This window comes from Diabrotica virgifera, chromosome 9, assembly GCF_917563875.1.
Source record: "Diabrotica virgifera virgifera chromosome 9, PGI_DIABVI_V3a".
Lineage (NCBI taxonomy): Eukaryota > Metazoa > Arthropoda > Insecta > Coleoptera > Chrysomelidae > Diabrotica > Diabrotica virgifera.
In genome coordinates this window covers 204605999-204625526 of record NC_065451.1, presented here as the reverse complement: position 1 = coordinate 204625526, position 19528 = coordinate 204605999, and the positions used below count along the sequence as shown (strand labels likewise).

At 34.4% G+C, this 19528-nt stretch overlaps 1 protein-coding gene across 2 annotated transcripts in view; it reads right to left on the bottom strand.

Annotated features, from left to right (window-relative positions):
• The window catches only part of LOC114329778 (regulator of chromosome condensation), a 47203-nt gene that overhangs the window by 2580 nt on the left and 25095 nt on the right, over nucleotides 1-19528 (bottom strand). Inside the window, exons 4-7 of one of the 2 annotated variants that reach the window (XM_028278988.2) lie at nucleotides 19149-19331; nucleotides 12619-12850; nucleotides 5887-6036; nucleotides 3236-3508 (exon numbers count right to left, since the gene is read on the bottom strand). In XM_028278988.2, the coding sequence (XP_028134789.1) occupies nucleotides 3236-3508; nucleotides 5887-6036; nucleotides 12619-12850; nucleotides 19149-19331 (838 nt within the window). The remainder of the gene's footprint in view (nucleotides 1-3235; nucleotides 3509-5886; nucleotides 6037-12618; nucleotides 12851-19148; nucleotides 19332-19528) is intronic. The other variant, XM_028278989.2, reaches the window with a different exon arrangement.

Below are 19528 nucleotides of genomic sequence, written 5' to 3'. Positions count from 1 at the left end.
AGACTTAAACTCTCCGAAGAGAAATTAAACTCTCATGCAAAAATCAGACTGCTATTTATCACCTGTCATAATTCCTGTCATTTGAAATAATCTACATGTTCCACTCATTAAAATGCCCATTTGGTGATAAATAGCAGTCTGATTTTTGCATGAGAGTTTAATCTCTGTTCGGAGAGTTTAAGTCTGTTCTGTCGGACAAAATACATGTGCCGTTTTCGTGGTCTGACCGTTCCAAATTTTTAACCTGTTCCACAATTAAAACTTCCCCTGTTCCAGTGTTCCCATATATCAAAGTTTGTCCAACTAGACACTCTTAAGCTATTAACAAATTTTCAGCTTGCTATTAATCAACTTTTTTTTCATACGCGGGATCCATACCTATAATGGTACCACAATAGTAATTTAATTGGCACGTACACAATAGTTTGAGGAGGTTTAAGGGAACAAAACCCCATAAAATTTTTAGGGGGTGCACAAATTTCACTATAATTTTTCTTTGAGGTGTAGCACAAAACAGAGAAGAATGTAGAACTCGTGGAGAGGCCTTTGTCCAGGAGTGGGTGCAAACAGGATGAGCAAGAAGAGAAGAAGAAATGTAAATAGTAATTATAATGAAAAATTTAACTTTTCAGCCCTAGGCCTTCAAGGTCTGTTAAGCTTTATAAATAAATAAATAATACAAGTAAACAAGGAGAAATGTACTTTTGAAGTGTGTAAAATAAATAATTCCTAGCTGAGCGCTTTCGGCTTAAAAGCCATCTTCAGAGCTATGGTCAAAAAGTTCAAAATACCACTATGAAGAGAGATGGATCCCATGTACGATATAAAAATACTTCTATTTTCTTATGCAGTTTTTTAATGATGGAAAAAACCTTGTCTGTCTGTTGAAAAAATTGCTCAATTTTGCTGTTGGTTTTTGTAGCCGGAAAAGTTAAAAACATCAAATACGAGCACAAAGGGCTTTCACACAAAAAAATTACATTATAACGAATATTTGATCATGGTAAGGTCAAGAAACCCTACCATCTGAAGTATACGGTGTCAGCATGCAGAGTCATGACACCGTACATTTCAGATGGTAGGGTTTCTTGACCTTACCATGATCAAATATTCGTTATATATAATGTAATTTTTTGTGTGGAAGTCCTTTATGCTCGTATTTGATGTTTTTAACTTTTCCGAATACAAAAACCAACAGCAAAATTGAGAAATTTTTTCAACAGACAGACAAGGATTTTTCCCATCATTAAAAAACTGCATAAGAAATAGAAGTATTTTTATATCGTACATGGGATCCATCTCTCTTCATAGTGGTATTTTGAACTTTTTGACCACAGCTCTGAAGATGGCTTTATAAGCCGAAAGCGCTCAGCTAAGAATTATTTATTTTACACACTTCAAAAGTACAAAAGTTTGAAATAAAAAATTTTATAACAAAAGTTGCCTCAGGAAAAGCCTGGAAATTATTTTCATAATTGTGGGACCACCGCTAGAGGGCGTAATTGAATATCAAAAATTAAAAAATCTAAATTTTACAAAATTTTCCTAATGAAGGGGCACTGGAAATCCGATCGTCGTATTCTTCATAAAATTCTACGCATATTTGATTTGACAAGTTTAGGTCTACCTTTGGAAATAAGAGGTGGGGGTGAGTGGGAACCTTGTTATGAAAAACTGGCTGTGAGTCCGGTTCTGCTTAATCAAATTTTGCAAACTTGGTCTTGTTGAAGACAGATCTTTTTCGTCAATGTAAAAGTTATGATTTCGAACCAACTTAATGAGTAATATGCCAGCTAGAAGGCGTTATTTAATTATTTTCAGAAATCTAGTGTTCCTTGAAAAATATTAAATACAAACATGCATTTTTAATACCATATTACAAAATTAGACAAAATTAGCAACAGAATAGCAAAAACCGCATGTTAATACCTTTTTTCTATCTCGAGATATCTTACAAAACGTGTAAATTTAAAAACATAACTGTTACTGTCACCGGTAAACGAAATTCATTAAAAGTAGTGTGCTATGGAAACAACAAAGAAACATTTTCCAGCTGTCAACGTATATTAGGTCTTTTCAACGCTTCTCATTTGTTTCGAGCCTAGTTCATATCTCGTATATTAATATTATACACGGATTATACGGCATATGACAGAGGCTCGAAACAAATGAGAAGCGTTGAAAAGCCCTATTACAAAGAAATAAAAACAATTATTTAGTGATGACATAAACGTTCAAATTTTTGCCCATCATTTTCGTTGCAAACATTTACTCTTTCAAGAGTAGATTGAACAGCAGTCTCAATTTCTGCTCTCGATATGCTTTGAATGGCGTTTAGTATTCTCTGGATAATGTATTCTAGAGTAGTGTATGATGGGCAACAATTTGAATATTTAGGTCGTCACTAAGTAGTTCTTTTTGTTCTGTGTTATATTTAATTTTAATAGTATTGTTTCTCTTTATATTGTTGTTTTAATTAATTATATTTTTATACGTTGACATCTGGAAAATGTTATTTTGTTTTTTTCCACAGCACACTACTTTTCATTAACTTAGTTTACCGGTGATAGTAACAGTTATGTATAAAATTTACACGTTTCTCGAGATATCTTGAGAGAAAAAAGGTATCGACATGCGGTTTTCGCTATTCTATTGCTAATTTAATCTAATTTTATAAAGTATGATTAAAAATGCATACTTGTATTTAATATTTTCCAAAGAAAACTAGATTTCTGAAAAAAATTAAATAACGCATCCCAGCTGGCTTATTACTTATTAGGATGGTTCAAAATTATCACGCTTACATTGAAGAAAAAGATCTGTCTTCAACAAGACCCAGTTTTCAAAATTTGATGTAGCAGAACCGGACTTACAGCCATTTTTTCATAACAAGGTTCCCACTCACCCCCACCTCTTATTGGCAAAGGTAGAGTTAAACTTGTTAAATCAAATATGCGCAGAATTTGATGAAGAATACAATAATCGGATTTCCAGTGCCCCTTCATTAGGAAAATTTTGTAAAATTTAGATTTTTTTATTTTTGATATTCAATTACGCCCTCTAGCGGTGGACCCACAATTATGAAAATAATTTCCAGGCTTTTCCTGAGGCAACTTTTGTTAAAAAATTTTTGATTTCAAAGCTCTACTATAAACTGCCGAGATATGGCCGAGAGCCATTCTTATTGGGACACCCGGTACAAAACTATTTCAACCTTTACATAAATAAATAATACCTTCTTCAGTCACAGCAAACGATGTCGCGGATCCACAAGCAACGTTTACTACCTTCTTTCCTTCCAGAGTGTCAACAGGTTTTAACTCGACAGCATCTTCGCAGTCCTTTCCTAAACCTAATCGTCCATAGTCTTTCCTACCTATTGCGTGAACCTTACCATCTACGTCCAGAGCTATGGTATGGTGCTGCCCACTACTGATTGTATCCCAGTTGTATTTGGAAAAGTCTTTGGAAAGTGTCGGCATAAAGTACGGATTGAGTTCCTTTAGTCCTGAAATAGTAGAATACCCATTCAATATTCTGCATATAAAAGATGGTTCATAAAGAATGAGACTGCCTTACAAAGTTTGATTTTTAGTTTTGCATATAGGCGCTTAGAAGGCCCCACCAATAAAACCTTCCAACACAAATGTAACCTCAATCTTTTGTTGACATAAATCCAGAGTTTCATTGCGTTATAACAAGTCGTGTAGATACAGTGAATTTTTGAAATTAGCAAGTCGGTCAAAAAATGGGATCTTAGCCGAGAACATTTTCGAGCAACTTTTTATAATTTTCGGAGAGGATTATTCCAACACAATATCTAGCTGTTGTTCTGAAGCTATTTTCTTGTGGCATTTTTACAATTTTAACTATTTAGAATGGGAAATAAGCCACAATATTATTAAAAAATGATTTTTATTAACGTTTCGACGCCCAAATCGGGTGCCGTTGTCAAAATACAAAATACTATTGATAGTAACTATTTAGAATGGGAAATAAGCCACAATATTATTAAAAAATGATTTTTATTAACGTTTCGACGCCCAAATCGGGTGCCGTTGTCAAAATACAAAATACTATCAATAGTATTTTGTATTTTGACAACGGCACCCGATTTGGGCGTCGAAACGTTAATAAAAATCATTTTTTAATAATATTGTGGCTTATTTCCCATTCTAAATAGTTAAAACAATATCTAGCTGAAATGTTTTCTGTGTTTGGGAATGAAGCATCACACCAGTCAACTATTTCCCGCTGGTATTACGAATTTCAACATGGTCGCTTCAGTCTCAGCGACGAATCCAGGCCAGGTCCACCCAAAACAGCAGTCACACAGCAAAACATTGATGCGGTTCGTCAGCTAATTAAGAATGACCGCCGTGTAACACACTGGGAGATAGAGGCATCTTTGAGCATTTCAAAGACCTCGATCCAAAAGATCCTACATGAAGAACTGGGTGTTACGAAGTTGGTTTCCCGTTGGATTCCTCATTTGCTCAGAGCAAGAGCAAAAAGCGGTTAGCGTCTCTTGGAGAACTGTAGTCTCCAAACAAATAATTCTATTTCACCAATAATATTTATACCGCGACGCCTCTGACAAAAATATAAATAATTTTATTACGCAGTGTCTGTAGATCAAGTTCTAAGAACTTGTTGACTTCCCGCCTACCATGCGAGGGCCTAGTAGTTAGCGGAATATGGGGTGAGCGGGAGTCGGCAGTCAGCTATCGACACTTGTTACGAACACACCAAAAATCTTTTACTACGCTTTTTCGGAGAGCATTTTCTCCACGTTGCACGTTGCAAATAATGCCAGTAATGTGTAAAAAGTCGTGTTGTGGCGATTTACGGTAGCTGTTTACTCAACTGTTCATGTAATGTTCTATTTCTTGCCCTTTCAACTTCCATTACAGTCATAATAAAATACCAAGTGTTTTATTTAACTAACCAATTCAACAGGCCAGAATTACAGCACCTTATGAAAGTTCATTAAAAGTTTCTCTACTTAGCAATCGAAGGCTAGCGGCACATTGAACTTACTGCAAGTGAAAACCGCTGAAAAGAGACACTGATATCTATTCAAGACTCTCCATGAAGGTGTATTGAAAACCGGCACCCCTTCAGCGTCAGTTGATGTCGAAAAACATTGGAAGAGTTCAACAAAGGAATCTCCAAAAACGTTTATAGTATTGTTTGTTAGTGGTGATGAATTTTCGATTTACTCATACGAACCGGAAAATAAACGCCAATCCGTTGTGTGGGTGTTTCACGATGTGGAAAAACCAACAAAAGTGACTGCAGTGTGTCAAAGAAAATGGTCGTAACTTTTGTGTCAAAATATGGACATGTGGCATAATTGCTTTAGAAAATCCAAGAACGGTTACTTTTGATTGGTATATAATAGTTTGTTTACCAGAAGTTATCGCGAAACTGACAAAGCAATACACAACGGCGAATCATCCTACATCAGGACAATGTAAGTGCTCACACTTCCCAAAAGACAAAAGAGTTTTTGGAGCTTGAAAACATTGAATTGTTAAACCATCTACCATATAGCCCCGACCTAAGTCCCTTCGATTTATTCACGTTCCCAAAGATAAAGAATTCAATGCGTGGGCAGCGATTCCAGTCGCCAGAAGAAGCCATCGATGGCTTTAAAACAGCGATTTTGCAGATGTCAACTGAAGACTGGAATAACTGGAATAAATTTTACCAATTGGTTTGGACATAATATGCAAAAGTGTATCGATCTTGGTGGGACATATTTTGAAAATCTATAAAGTATTTTAAGTCTATACATTTTCTGTGTTTATGGCTATATGCAAAACTAAAATGACAACCCTCGTACATGGTTAAAAGAGTAAGTAAGATTTTTGTAATACTTACCTATTTGATTGTAATTGTTGAGTCCAAATACATACATATCTTCACTGTTGGCTACTTTACAGAAGGTCCCATAATTTGATGCCCAAATGTTGTCAAAATGTAATCGTAAACTTGCTTTCAGACTAATAGGTTGCGGTTTTAGAAGTTTTTCTGAAAAAAAAATACTCTTCTTTCTCATAAAAGGTGGAAAATCCTAGTTTACTTAAAACAAGCATCAAAAACACATGCAAATAAGCGAAAAATATCCACAACATGAAAAAAACGTACTATGAAGTAAAAACTTCCAATGTAAAATTGTATAAATTTATTAAAAATTAAGCCAAAGTTTTATTTTTAATAAAATTAAAATAATATTAAAAATAAAACTTTGGGACCGATTTTCTCGTAACACTTTCCTGGTTTCTAAAATTTGAGGTGAGATGACCCTTAAATTACTTAATTGAAGTAATAAATTTTACAATTATTATTGTGACACTAGGGGCCGTAGTCCAGAAAGCCACTGCGCATCCGCTAGGAAAAATATTCTAATTCGGATTTTTTGCACAATCTTACTCAAAAAGGACTCCTTTTAACAAATTTGCATGTTGCCAGGACCAAAAGGTGGTCAAAAATTTTTTAAACGTTTTTTTTTTTTTTGTTTTTTTCCTAAAATTATTTTTTTTGCATGGAAAAAAGTCTTTTTAGGTTTTTTGGATCATTCCAAACAGAAAAGGTTTTTAGTGAATTTTCTCTAAAGTTGATAGTTTTTGACATATAAGCGATTAAAAATTAAAAAATTGCGAAATCGGCCATTTTTAACCCTCAAAAACTATGTGAAAAACTGAAAATTTGAATGTTGCCAAGGTAGGTAGATATTCTTTAAACATCGATTGATGAAATCCCGAAGAGTTTTTTGCAATATAATATTCAAAACTCCTTTGTTTTTAATTTCTAATCAAGCGTGCGCGACACTATTTTCCACCGTTGTATGTGTATACAGTATGGTGCAAATGAAAGGAATAAATTCGTTATTTCGTAAACCGGCTACTTTAAGAAAAAAACCCGAAACAGGTCGATTTTTATTTTTAAGTTATGATATTGTGGCATGTATGGTATACTAGTAACCCCATCCGTCTGAGCGTGATGACGTAATCGATTATTTTTTTAAATCAGAATAGGGGTCGTGTGGTAGCTCATTTGAAAGGTTCTTCAATTCTCTATTCAGTAATATAAACATTTGCATAATTATTTATACAGGGTGTCCAAAATTTTTTTATTAAATTAAATTATTTGACAAAAAAGAAGTAGAACGACACCCTGTATAAATAATTATGTAAATGTTTACATTACTGAATAGAGAATTCAAGAACCTTTCAAATGAGCTACCACACGACCCCTATTCTCATTTAAAAAAATCATCGATTACGTCATCACGCCCAGACGGATGACGTCACTAGTATAACATATATGCCACAATATCATAACTTAAAAATAAAAATCGACCTGTTTCAGGATTTTTCCTTAAAGTCGCCGGTTTACGAAATAACGAATTTATTCCTTTCATTTGCACCATACTGTCGGTGGAAAATAGTGTCGCGCACGCTTGATTAGCAATTAAAAAATAAAGTAGTTTTAAATATTGTATTGCAAAAAACTCTTCGGAATTTCATCAATCGATGTTTAAAGAATATCTACCTTCCTTGGCAACATTCAAATTTTCAGTTTTTCACATAGTTTTTGAGGGTTAAAAATGGCCGATTTCGGAATTTTTCAATTTTTAATCGCTTATATGTCAAAAACTATAATTTTTAGAGAAAAGTCACTAAAGACCTTTTCTATTTGGAATGATCCAAAAACCCTAAAAAAACTTTTTTCCATGCAAAACAAAATAATTTTAGGAAAAAAACAAAAAAAAACGTTTAAAAAATTTTTGACCACCTTTTGGTCCTGGCAACATGCAAATTTGTTAAAAGGGGTCCTTTTTGAGTAAGATTGTGCCAAAAATCCGAATTAGAATATTTTTCCTAGCGGATGCGCAGTGGCTTTCTGGACTACCGGTTGTTCGAACGCTAATCAAAAATGATCATTATCAAATATTTAATTACTGTCACAACTGTCAATGTCAACTTTGATTGGGTTGCTGAAAACATAATTATTGATTACAATTATGAAATTAGTTAATCAATTATGTTAACAATTGTTATGTTAATTGATTATCTAATCTCATAATTAATCAATTATGTTTTCAGTAACCCAACCAAAGTTGACGTTGACAGTTGTGACAGTAATTAAATATTTGATAGTGATCATTGTTGATTAGCGTTCGAACAACCGGCCCTTAGTCGATGTTAAATTATTACATTTTTAAAGGCTACCACAGTTTAATGCTAAAGAATCAGTTAATTCACTCTAGAATTTTGACGGTTCCAATTTTGCAAACCACCCCTGAGACAAAATTTTGAATGCGCTACGATAACGACCAATCACAGCAAACGTAGGATACCATTAACTGTCATTCATCTGCGCAAAGGACTAAAATTTTTGATGCGCCGTCACCAAAGTGGAACATAGAGGACAAGGATTTTCGTGAAGTAACCCTACTGATTCTTTAGCATTATACTGTGCTACTACTAAAGTCGATTCGCTCATTTCGGATCAATTTTGACAGATTCATAGCCATGAGCATGTGTGCTTGGTTGTATAGTAATTTTAAGCCAATTCTAGTCTGTCAAAATTTCGCAAAAAATAATTAGGTAGTAAATATACTAGACAATAGGGAACTTGCACTAAAAAATTGTTTGCATAAAATTGTTAATTTATGTACAATGAACAGTGTACGTACAACATCTGATCAAAATTCCGCGCCTAAAATTTCCGTTTCAAACAATGTCAAAAGCGCGAGCTGGGGTCTGACGTCACAGACCACTCGTATCGTTCGCCCGCTCAGTGGGCTATTGCATTGAATGCAGTTTGCCATTGCCAGTTGTGCGTGTCGAATAACTGTGTTGTTTGCTCGGTATTTATGTTATTGTATTTAGTGCAGTTTTGTGTATTTAGTGTGTAATATACTTTATCCAAGTTCAGGTGTTATTTTAACTTTTACTGTACATATATTATTACTCCTCTTAAGTTGAACCCATCCCACAGCTGCATCTCCATATGATACTCTTCCAGATCTATTAAATAAGTAGGTACATAATATTATCTTGTTTTACTCTGTGGCAAATATGATTTTTTTCTGTGACATGCAAAATATTAACATTTTATCTCTGTTGACAGGTATCAAAAAGTTCTTTTTTATGAAATTACTTTTGTCGTTTCTTGTGTTGAAGAACAAAGAAGAAACAAGTAACAATAAACAAATCTTTTAGTAATAAAAGTAAGAGTAACTAAAAAGTATTGGTGCTACTATAGTATGCGGTCTACAGTCGGGTTTCTACTACAGCTTGCGGTCTACCGAGGGATGCGGTGTAAGTATAACCTGAGATGATAAAGATATTAACTTGTAAAATTACAATAATGATTCTGCTTATTTATGCGTATTATTAACTTTGTAAAGAAGGGTTTTGTTGGCTATGTACACGTTCTATCGGTACGTCTGCTAATCTCACCATAATCTTTTCTCAGAAGGCTTTGAACACAATAATGAAAGGCTCCAGTAGGTACTAATAAACATTACAATAAAATATAATACACTTCATACAAATTTGGTTTCTTTATTATTATGCAAATTACACCGTAATCTTTTCCAGGATATACGAAATCTTTCGATTAGAGGTAGGTAGATCAAACCCACGGGGTAAACCGTATACTATAATATAATGGTACCAAACTATTGTTGTAAACGGTGTAAACATGCTTATTGATAATACTTACTTATTTGCCTTGATACCTCGCATTTCTCCAATAGAATAGCTTTCACTACTTTTTATAAAATTTGCCACCATGAAGACATCAACGGTAGGTAAGTTGTCAGATTGACCTTTTGAAAACCCCTCGTCCGTCATATTATGCGTTTTAAACTCTTTACAAAGTAGCACTCGACTTTATCAATTTCAGTTTGAAACTAAGCTGATTGGGGAACTACTTACAATATATAAGATGAACATAAATAATACCTAGGAATTTTCAATTAAAGACGATTAAAATATACTATTGTACTAATCGCTTTCTTTTGAAAAACCCTCGTGAGTAATAGTACTTATACGTTATAAACACATTAGTAATTTCTAAAGATTTATAAATTTCACTTTGAAGCTAAATAAACTGATTGTAGAACTATGCAAGAATACAGATAATAGCTGGTAATTTCCATTTAAATACGATTAAAATGTAATATACCCGTAATACCTACCCTAATCGCGTTGTTTCCGACTGCTAGCCCGGTTGACCGTGGTCCGTGACGTCAGCATTGAATGAATGCTGACGAATGCCGTGAATTTTATAGCATTTTCAAAGCGTCGTAATTAGCGTACGGGTTAAAAATATTTGTTTTTTTCGCATGCAAGCGTTTTAAGATCATGTTACCTTATGTTTTTTAATATTATTTTAATTTAAAAATGTATGCAAGTTCCCTATTCATACTGCGATTAGCGAACCGACTTTACCTACTACTACTACCTACTGAAACACCGAACAATAACAAGGAATACTAAGCCCAGGTTTGTCAATGGTCTTATTTGTTCCATTGTCTAATACACACCTGAAACATGGATTCTGAAAAAAATCAATGTATCCAAGTAACCAAGTAAGATGTTGCGTGGTAAAAACAGAAAAGCAGGAAAGAACGTTCCATTCAGTTGTCATCTTTACAGATCGTCAGGCAGCGCTTAAGGCACTCAAATCTGTAGAGGTCAATTAAGCTAGTATGGGATTGTTGATGTGCCCTAAATAAACTAGGAGGCCGTAATAAGGTTACGGTAGCCTGGGCACCGGGGAACGAGGGTCATAAGGGCAATGAAAAAGCAGATGAATAAATGGCCAAACAAGACTCATCAATGACATTCATCATCATTATCTTTGCCTTATCCCTATGCGGGGTCGGCTTCCCTAATTGCATTTCTCCACACAACTCTATCTTGGGTCATAGCAATGTTAATCCCCTTTACCAACATTTCCTGCCTTATCGTCTCCCCCCAGGTATTCTTTGGTCTTCCTCTCCTACTCCTTCCAGGAATCTGCACTTCAGCTATTCTTCGTATTGGGTGATTAACGTCTCGACGTTGAACATGACCAAACCATCTTAACCTATGCTCTCTCATTTTGGCATCAATTGGTGCCACACCTAGACTTCCCCTAATATACTCATTTCTAATTTTATCCTTCATTGTCACTCCACTCATCCATCTAAGCATTCTCATTTCCGCCACATGCATTCGTTGTTCCTCTTTCTTTTTGACTGCCCAACATTCAGTTCCGTGCATCAAGCCGGTCTTATGGCTGTTTTATAGAATTTTCCCTTCAGCTTCATTGGAATTTTTCTGTCACACAACACACCACTCGCTTCTTTCCACTTCATCCATCCAGCCCTAATTCTACTGCATGCATCTCCATCTATTTCTCCATTACTCTGTAATACCGATCCTAGGTACTTAAAGCTATTGCTTTTCACAATAATTTCACCATCCAAAGATACCATTTTATTTGTAGTAACTCCATCTTTAAATGAACATTCCAAATACTCTGTTTTTGTCCTACTAAGTTTTAAACCTTTTTCCTCCAGAGCTTGTCTCCACTGTTCCAGTTTTTGTTCTAAGTCTCTTTCACTATTTCCTATTAACACTACATCATCAGCATACATTAGGCACCATGGAATACTATCCTGTAGTTTCGCTGTTATCTGGTCCAAAACTAATAAGAATAAAATAAGGACTAAGCACCGAGCCTTGGTGCAATCCTACTTTCACCTGAAATTTATCAGTCTCTCCCACACCTGTCCTAAAACTAGTCGTTACTTCCTCATACATATTTCTCACAATCTTTACATATTCGCCAGGGACTCCTTTCTTATTGAGTGCCCACCACAGAATCTCTCGAGGAACTCTATCATATGCTTTCTCAAGATCGATGAATACCATATGAGCATTGGTCTCTTTATTCCTGTATTTTTCCATCAATTGCCTTACAATGAAAATTGCATCTGTTGTTGATCTGCCCTGCATAAAGCCAAATTGATTTTGTCGGATATTTCGGTTTCTTCACGTATCTGTCTATCAATTACTCTCTCCCATATTTTCATGGTGTGACTAAGTAGTTTTATAGCCCTGTAGTTTGTGCACTGCTGTATGTCTCCCTTGTTTTTGTAGACAAGTACTAATATACTGCTTCTCCATTCGTATGGCATTTGTCCAACTTCCATAATTCTATTAAATAGACCTGCTAGCCACCTTATTCCTGTCTCTCCTAATGCTCTCCATACTTCCCCAGGAATATCATCTGGTCCGACTGCTTTTCAAGAACAGCAGTAACAAGAACTGCTACAAGAAAGTGGCTAGCTCACAAATCTTTGGAATGGTGGAGGAATTCACTAGGACAAAGACAGGCGAAAAATTTCATTACAGAACATTCGCCAAAATTTACGGCAGACCCAATAAGCAAAGACAGGAAAACAGTCAAAGCCATAGTAGGTCTGCTAACAGGGCACTGTAAAAATTGTTGCCAAATTAATCAATTAAAATTCCCAAAAACCTTATACCAAAAAAAGCAAAAATAGCCACCACCAAAAGAAAAAAAAATGTCCATTCTGTTCCGTACCTATTTGCCCCTTACCAATTCCACTCCTAGCATTTCTACTACTTCCTCTTTCCGTAGTCCTGCCCAATTGGCCTTGTTCTGCACACCCGCAAGTGTATACATCACCATGATTCGTCAGGAATACAATATGATCCGCACCCGAGGCAATTTTTTTAATAAAAACATCTTTGATGATTTCATATGGTGACTTCTTGTTGCCGTTTAATGTCATACCCATATTTCCATGAGAATCCTAAAAGAAGATGATAAAAGTGATATCTACATAACAGTTCTTAGACTCTACCTCAAGAATAATATATGTACTTGCAACATCATCTTGTTGCTTCTATAGTTTACACAAAATCAATATACCGGGTGATTGATTAGTGCGGTAAATCTCAGTAGATTCGCTATAGTAATAGATAGCAACAAAAATTGTAGCCAACTTTGAGCTTCACATTACAAAATTTATTAGAATGTTACAGGGTGTTCGATAACATAGTGGCAGACCAAACTTATGTTTTTTTTTAAATGGTACACCCTGTATTTTATTTTATATTCGAAATCTTCTTAACTTCTCCATTGCAAAAATATAAAGGTTTGTTGTTATACAGGGTATTAACAAAGTTATAACAAATTTTATAAGAAAATCGTCAGCGAAATTTTTCGATTCTCCAATACTTTGTATGTAAATAACTTTATTGGTATCGATAAAGTCATCAGTTTGAGAGATATTGGAAGTTTAAAATGAATGAATGAATGAATCAAAATAACTATGCCGTTTTATTTTTAACGTCCAATATCTCGAAAACTAATGACTTAATCGTTACCAGTAAAGAGTATATTATTTACATAGAAAGTATTGCAGAATCGAAAAATTTCGCTAAAACAGTAATTCCCTCAGTGGCGTAGAATTTTGGAAGGGTCAACTATTAACTATCCCCTGTCGTACGCCTCTGGTAGTAGCAAGAAACTTTTATTTATCACAATTTAGTAGACTGTATAGTACCCACACTTTCTGCCAAGTATGATAAGGTTACGTCAAATAGTTTGAAAGTACTTGGTAAAAATAGTTTTTAAATTTTTCAATAAAACACCCTGTAACTCAGTAAGTAGACACATTTTATTTAAGTGATTTTAGACCAATCTTAATATTTTTGATCTAGAATCTACAACTTACGAGATTCGACATTCTTAATGAAAATTAACCCTAAAAGGGCCCGTAATAATATAACTTCAAGAAAAAAAAAGAAGAGGAAAAAAAGACAAAAAAATGTGTTAATTAGTGAAAAATTCCCAGGAACCCAATTACCGAAACGGCATTTCAAAATATTTAATCCCCGCAACGTTATTAAAAAAACAAATTATAAACAAATTTGAATAATTTTCAAGTGCTATTTTAGGGGGAAATTTAATTGAAATTTGAATGTATCAATACATTTATCAAAAATATACATAAAAATAAAAATAACAAGATTTAATACAGGTGAATATTTCTTTGGCAACAACCGCGTTTTTGCAATTGAAAATAGAGTAACATTTTATAAACAAATTCAATATCTCAAAAAATATTAAATATTTTTGGACCAATTTTTTTTTAATTAATACTGATAACATAGCGCCACTTCTCCTGTAAAATAAGGTATTTTATAGTGCTTATTTAAAACGCTAAACATAATTTTTTGCAAATTTGTTTTTAGAGTTTTATGTATGATTATTTAAATAAATAGGGGGTCAAATTTAATTTAGTAAGTCTTATGTGAAAGATTTACCCTTCAGCTTTGCAGAAAACAATCCTATATACCTTCATTAGTAATTGAATGACCTCAGCAGTTAAAAAAGTAATTTTTTAAAAGTAATTTTAATTATTTAAACAATGATCCCCTTGTATGATTTGGATACTTTCTTGAAAATATCTTTTGTACCCACCTAAACTTTGATAAAAAATTTGTTTCAACCTGTACGAATTTACATTTTGATTTGCATGTAGTGTAATTTTATTTTACTAGACTAATTCGCTTTATTTTAAAATTTATTGCTTAATTTCAATAATTAAAGACCTTGGGACCAGAAGGCGACATGCCACCAAACAATATTTTGGAAAAAACATCATTTTAAACTTATTTTCAAATCCTGAAATTCAATTTTTAAAATTTTCTTGGTAGTAAGGCCCATAATCGTTTGTAAATATGATATTAAATACACAATAAAAGTAACTTCTTCTTCTTCTTGTGCCACTCCTATCGGAGATTGGAAATCATCAAGGCTACCCTGATTTTGTTTACAGCTGACCTAAAAAGTTCATTAGTGGTGCAGCCAAACCACTCTCTCAAATTCCGCATCCACGACATTCTTCTACGGCCTGGATTCCGTTTTCCTTCTATTTTTCCTTGCATTATATTTTGAAGTAATGCGTATTTATGACCTCTCATCAGGTGACCCAAATACTCGAGTTTTCTTCGTTTTATCGTTAATAAAATTTCTGGGTCTCTTCCTATCCTTCGTATTACTTCAAGATTTGTGATTCTTTCAACCCAACTTATCTTCAGCATTCGACGGTAGCACCACATCTCGAAACTTTCAATATTTTTTATGTTGTTCTGTTTGAGAGTCCAGGCCTCTACACCGTATAATAGCGTGTTAAATACGTAGCCACTTAGCATTCTTAATCGTAGAGGGATGCTTATATCTCTGTTGCAGAAGAATTTTCTCATCTTTATGAAGGTGGCCATGGCAATTTCGATACGTCTTTTTATTTCATTGTTTTGGTCTCCAGTTTCGTTTATTAAAGTTCCCAAGTATTTATAACTTGATACTTTTTCAATTTGAATGCCGTTTATACTAATATGTGCTGGTTGTGTCATGATTTTACTGAAGACCATATACTTGGTTTTTTTGATATTAATGTTTATGCCATAATTGTTGCAAGCAATATTTATGTTTGTAAGTAATCGTTGTAATTCTTCTACTGTTCTTGCAACTAGTACAGTGTCGTCTGCGTATCGAATATTATTTACAACCTCTCCATTGATTACGATTCCTTCATTTGCTTGCAAAAGGGCTTCCTGACAGATGCTTTCACTATATACATTAAACAGCAGTGGTGACAAAATGCATCCCTGTCTTACTCCTCTACGTATTTCTATTGCTTTTGATATCTCGTTTTCTATTTTGATGTTAGCTTTCTGATTCCAATATAAGTTGAGAATTATTCGCAGATCTTTATTATCTATGTCTTTTCTTTCAAGAATGTCTCTTAGCCTATCGTGGCGTACTCTGTCAAACGCTTTTTCAAAATCGATAAAACATGCATGTACTTCTTGATTAACGTCTAGGCATCTTTGTGTAAGAACATTCAAACCGAAGAGAGCTTCTCGAGTACCTAGTCCTTTTCTGAACCCCATCTGTGTATTACTAATATCTGACTCCAACTTTTGATAAACTCGGTTGTGGATGATTTTTAGAAATATCTTTAGTAGATGGCTCATTAAAGATATTGTTCGATGTTCTGAACATTCTTTTGCATTGGATTTCTTTGGCAGTGTAACGAATGTAGACAGCAGCCACTCTTGAGGTATAATACCAGTATTGTATACTGTGTTAAATAAGTGCAATATTATACCTATTGATTCATCATTCAAGAGCTTTAGTAATTCAGTAGGAACCTCATCGGGTCCATTTGCCTTTCCAGTTTTGGAATTTTTAAGTGCCATTTCTACTTCACATTTTAGGATTTCAGGTCCCGTTTCACCATTTGCCTTGTCAATGTTATTTCTGTTGTCCTCAAACAATTCTCTTATGTATTCAGCCCATCTATTAATTTTTTCTGTTAAGTCTACAATAATATTTCCGTCTTTGTCCTTAAGCAAACTTATTTGATGTCTTCTTTGGGTTCCTGTAAGTTCTTTTACTTTTTTATGTATATTGAATGTGTCATACTTTCTTTCATAGTCTTCCATTTCTACACATTGTTCTTTAATCCATGATTCTTTGGCCTTCTTTATTATTTGCTTTATGTTCTTATCAACCTCTCTGTATTTTTCTGAATTATTCTTCAATTTGCGTCTTTCATCCATTAGTTCTAGTATGTCTGGTGTCATCCACACCTTATGTTTCTTTGGAGATTTGGTTAGGTGTTTCTTTCCCGTAGTTCTTATTATAGTGTTTATATACTTCAGTTTTTCATCTATGTTGTCTGTTCTGCGGATTCGGTTTTCTGCTACACTGAGGTCGGTGTTGATTTCTTCGCGCACTGTTTGTCGTCGGTGTTCACTTTTAAGCTGACTTAAGTCTAACGCTGGGATGATGGTTTTTCTCATTTTCTTTGGTCTAGCTTCTAACACAGATACTACTGGATTATGATCCGAACCGATATCAGTTCCAGGGTAAGTTTTAGTAGATTTCACGGCATTACGGTATCTTTTTGTCACCGTTATGTAATCTATTTGGTTTCTGATTACTTTTTCTTGTGTGTGTTGAGGTGACGTCCACGTATACAGTCTCCTTGGGGGTAATTTAAAGAATGTATTAGTTATTATTAAATCTTCGCTTTGACAAAACTGAACTAAACGATCACCCCTTTCATTTCTATTACCTAAGCCGTATTCACCGACATTTTCTCCAACTTTACCCTGACCTACCTTGGCGTTCAGATCGCCCATTACTATGTTAATGTGTTGTCTCTTTGTTGTTCTCATCACCTCTTCTAAGTTATTATAGAATTGTTCTATTTCCTCTTCGTCTTTGTCTGCTGTAGGAGCGTACACTTGTATGATGTTTATTATGTTCTTCTTATCTTTCAGTTGTATTAACATCACGCGCTCTGAGAATGGAGTAAAATTTGCTACAGCATCTTTCCATTTTTTTTTGAGATGATGACTCCAACTCCGTATTGATGGGTTGTGGTGTCACTTCCGGCATAATAAAACATACCATGATTAGTTGTGAGGCATTTGCCATTTCCTGGCCATTGTGTATCGCTTATGCCTAATATGTCTATACCCAAACGATCCATTTCCAACAGGGCGTTATCTAATTTTCCCGAAGAGAATAAGCTCCTCACATTCCACGTAGCAATTTTTATGGTTGTTTTTTTCTTATTACAAGGGTTTCGCAGGTTTACGACCGAGGAAGCCTTGTACTTATCTATTTGTCTTCCTCTGCCGGATCTTGGTATCCGATGTCCATGATCAGTACTTCTCCTTTGCATGTCCACCATGATGATTACTACTAGGGGTACTCTATGAGTCCTTAATGCAGTGGTTCCCCGTTGCCTTCTGCATCCTTATGACGTTGACCATAAAAGTAACACAAATGTTTATTTAACGGTTTTTGAGTTTTTGAACATTTTTTGAAAAAATTTGAGGCTTATCCCCTTTTGTGTAAAAAATTATATTCTAAAATATGAACATAAAATGCAACAATAAAATAATTCAGTTGTCAATATTTTCAATATCTGAAAAGTCGTCCAAATGTTTAAGGCACCAATTTCTGCCTACACTGTTTTTTGCAACCGCAAGGTGCACTTAATTTTTTTGGTTCTATTTTCTTCCCTTTTGTATTTATATACATATTCGTAAACAAGATTTTTTTTAGTCTTGCGCTTAATTTTTTATGTCGTTGGGTATCCTTGTGTCTCCATCTAGAAGGCGCCTTCTTTTCTGGAGTTGGCAAGAGAACTCGAGAAGTCTGTGGGGTATAAACCTATTCATTTTCCTACAATGAAGTAGGTATTTTACTAAAAATGTATAAGCCACAAAAAACCTTTAGAACAATCCTAATATTTTTAGGTTCGAAAAATATAACATATGGGGACAAGCCACACAATAAATAAACTTACTGTTCCTGAGTTTATATTTTCCCAAACGCTGCTACTTCCGGATAGTCTATAGTCTTTGTCATCTTCCCTTTTATTTAAAAACGGATCTTGGTCACTGTGTTCAGAATCAAACTCAGAAAAGTCTATTTTCCGCTTACATGCACGGGAATGTTCCGCCGCCATGTTGGTTACTACTGTGGCTTGTCTCCTTCTGTTGCAATATAAAGTAATGGTGACACAACGGGACTTAACTACAGCGGCGCCATCTATGAGAAAACTGCTGAAATTTTCTGTTTGGGACATTAATATGGTCTTAAAGTGTGCGATTTCTACTTCAACTCATTTTTGACGAAATTGTGGCTTGTCCCCTTCTGGTCCCAAGGTCTTCAATTGCGCTATCAATATTTTGGAAAATTTAAAAAAATTTGTGAAATGTTTATCTTATAATTCCATAAGGTTCCAAGCACAACGCTTATAGTGCATTAAGGTTCCAAATACACTTCAGACGTCATAAAAATGTTACAAAATCACACATTAAAATCTTACTTATGAGATTATCTAACTTGAGGCGTTGTCACAATTTACCACACTGTAGTATAAAATAATTTTACTATTTACAGTCCTTCAAATAACGAAGTTATTACAGTTTAAAATTAGAAATTTGTTTCCTGAAAAATTTGTGAAATGGCGCTTAGAACCTTATGGTTCTCAGCCCTCGATATATTGAACATACCCTGAAAGTACCCCAGGCGAATACCCGCCCATCCTCTAAAAGTGCAGCTGTATGTGAATCTCCTGCCGATATCTGGATTACTTTTCCAGGCAATTCCACCTCTCCGGCTTCAAATTCTGCATCCTCTTTACCTTCTGTAACTCTACCCAGAGCTCCTTCATCATTACACCCAAAAGTAAAAACCTAAAAAAGAACGTGGTACTTAAGAATTGTAATTAACAAAGTTTTGTTGTGATATATAATTTTTTTGCCATATTTTTGGCCATTCAACCAATCACAAGTCTATTATAAATCTAAAAAGGAAAAAACAAAACAGTAAGAACGAAAAAAATTAATGTTTCCATGATAGTGATAATATACAGAGTGAGTCTGTAATTTGG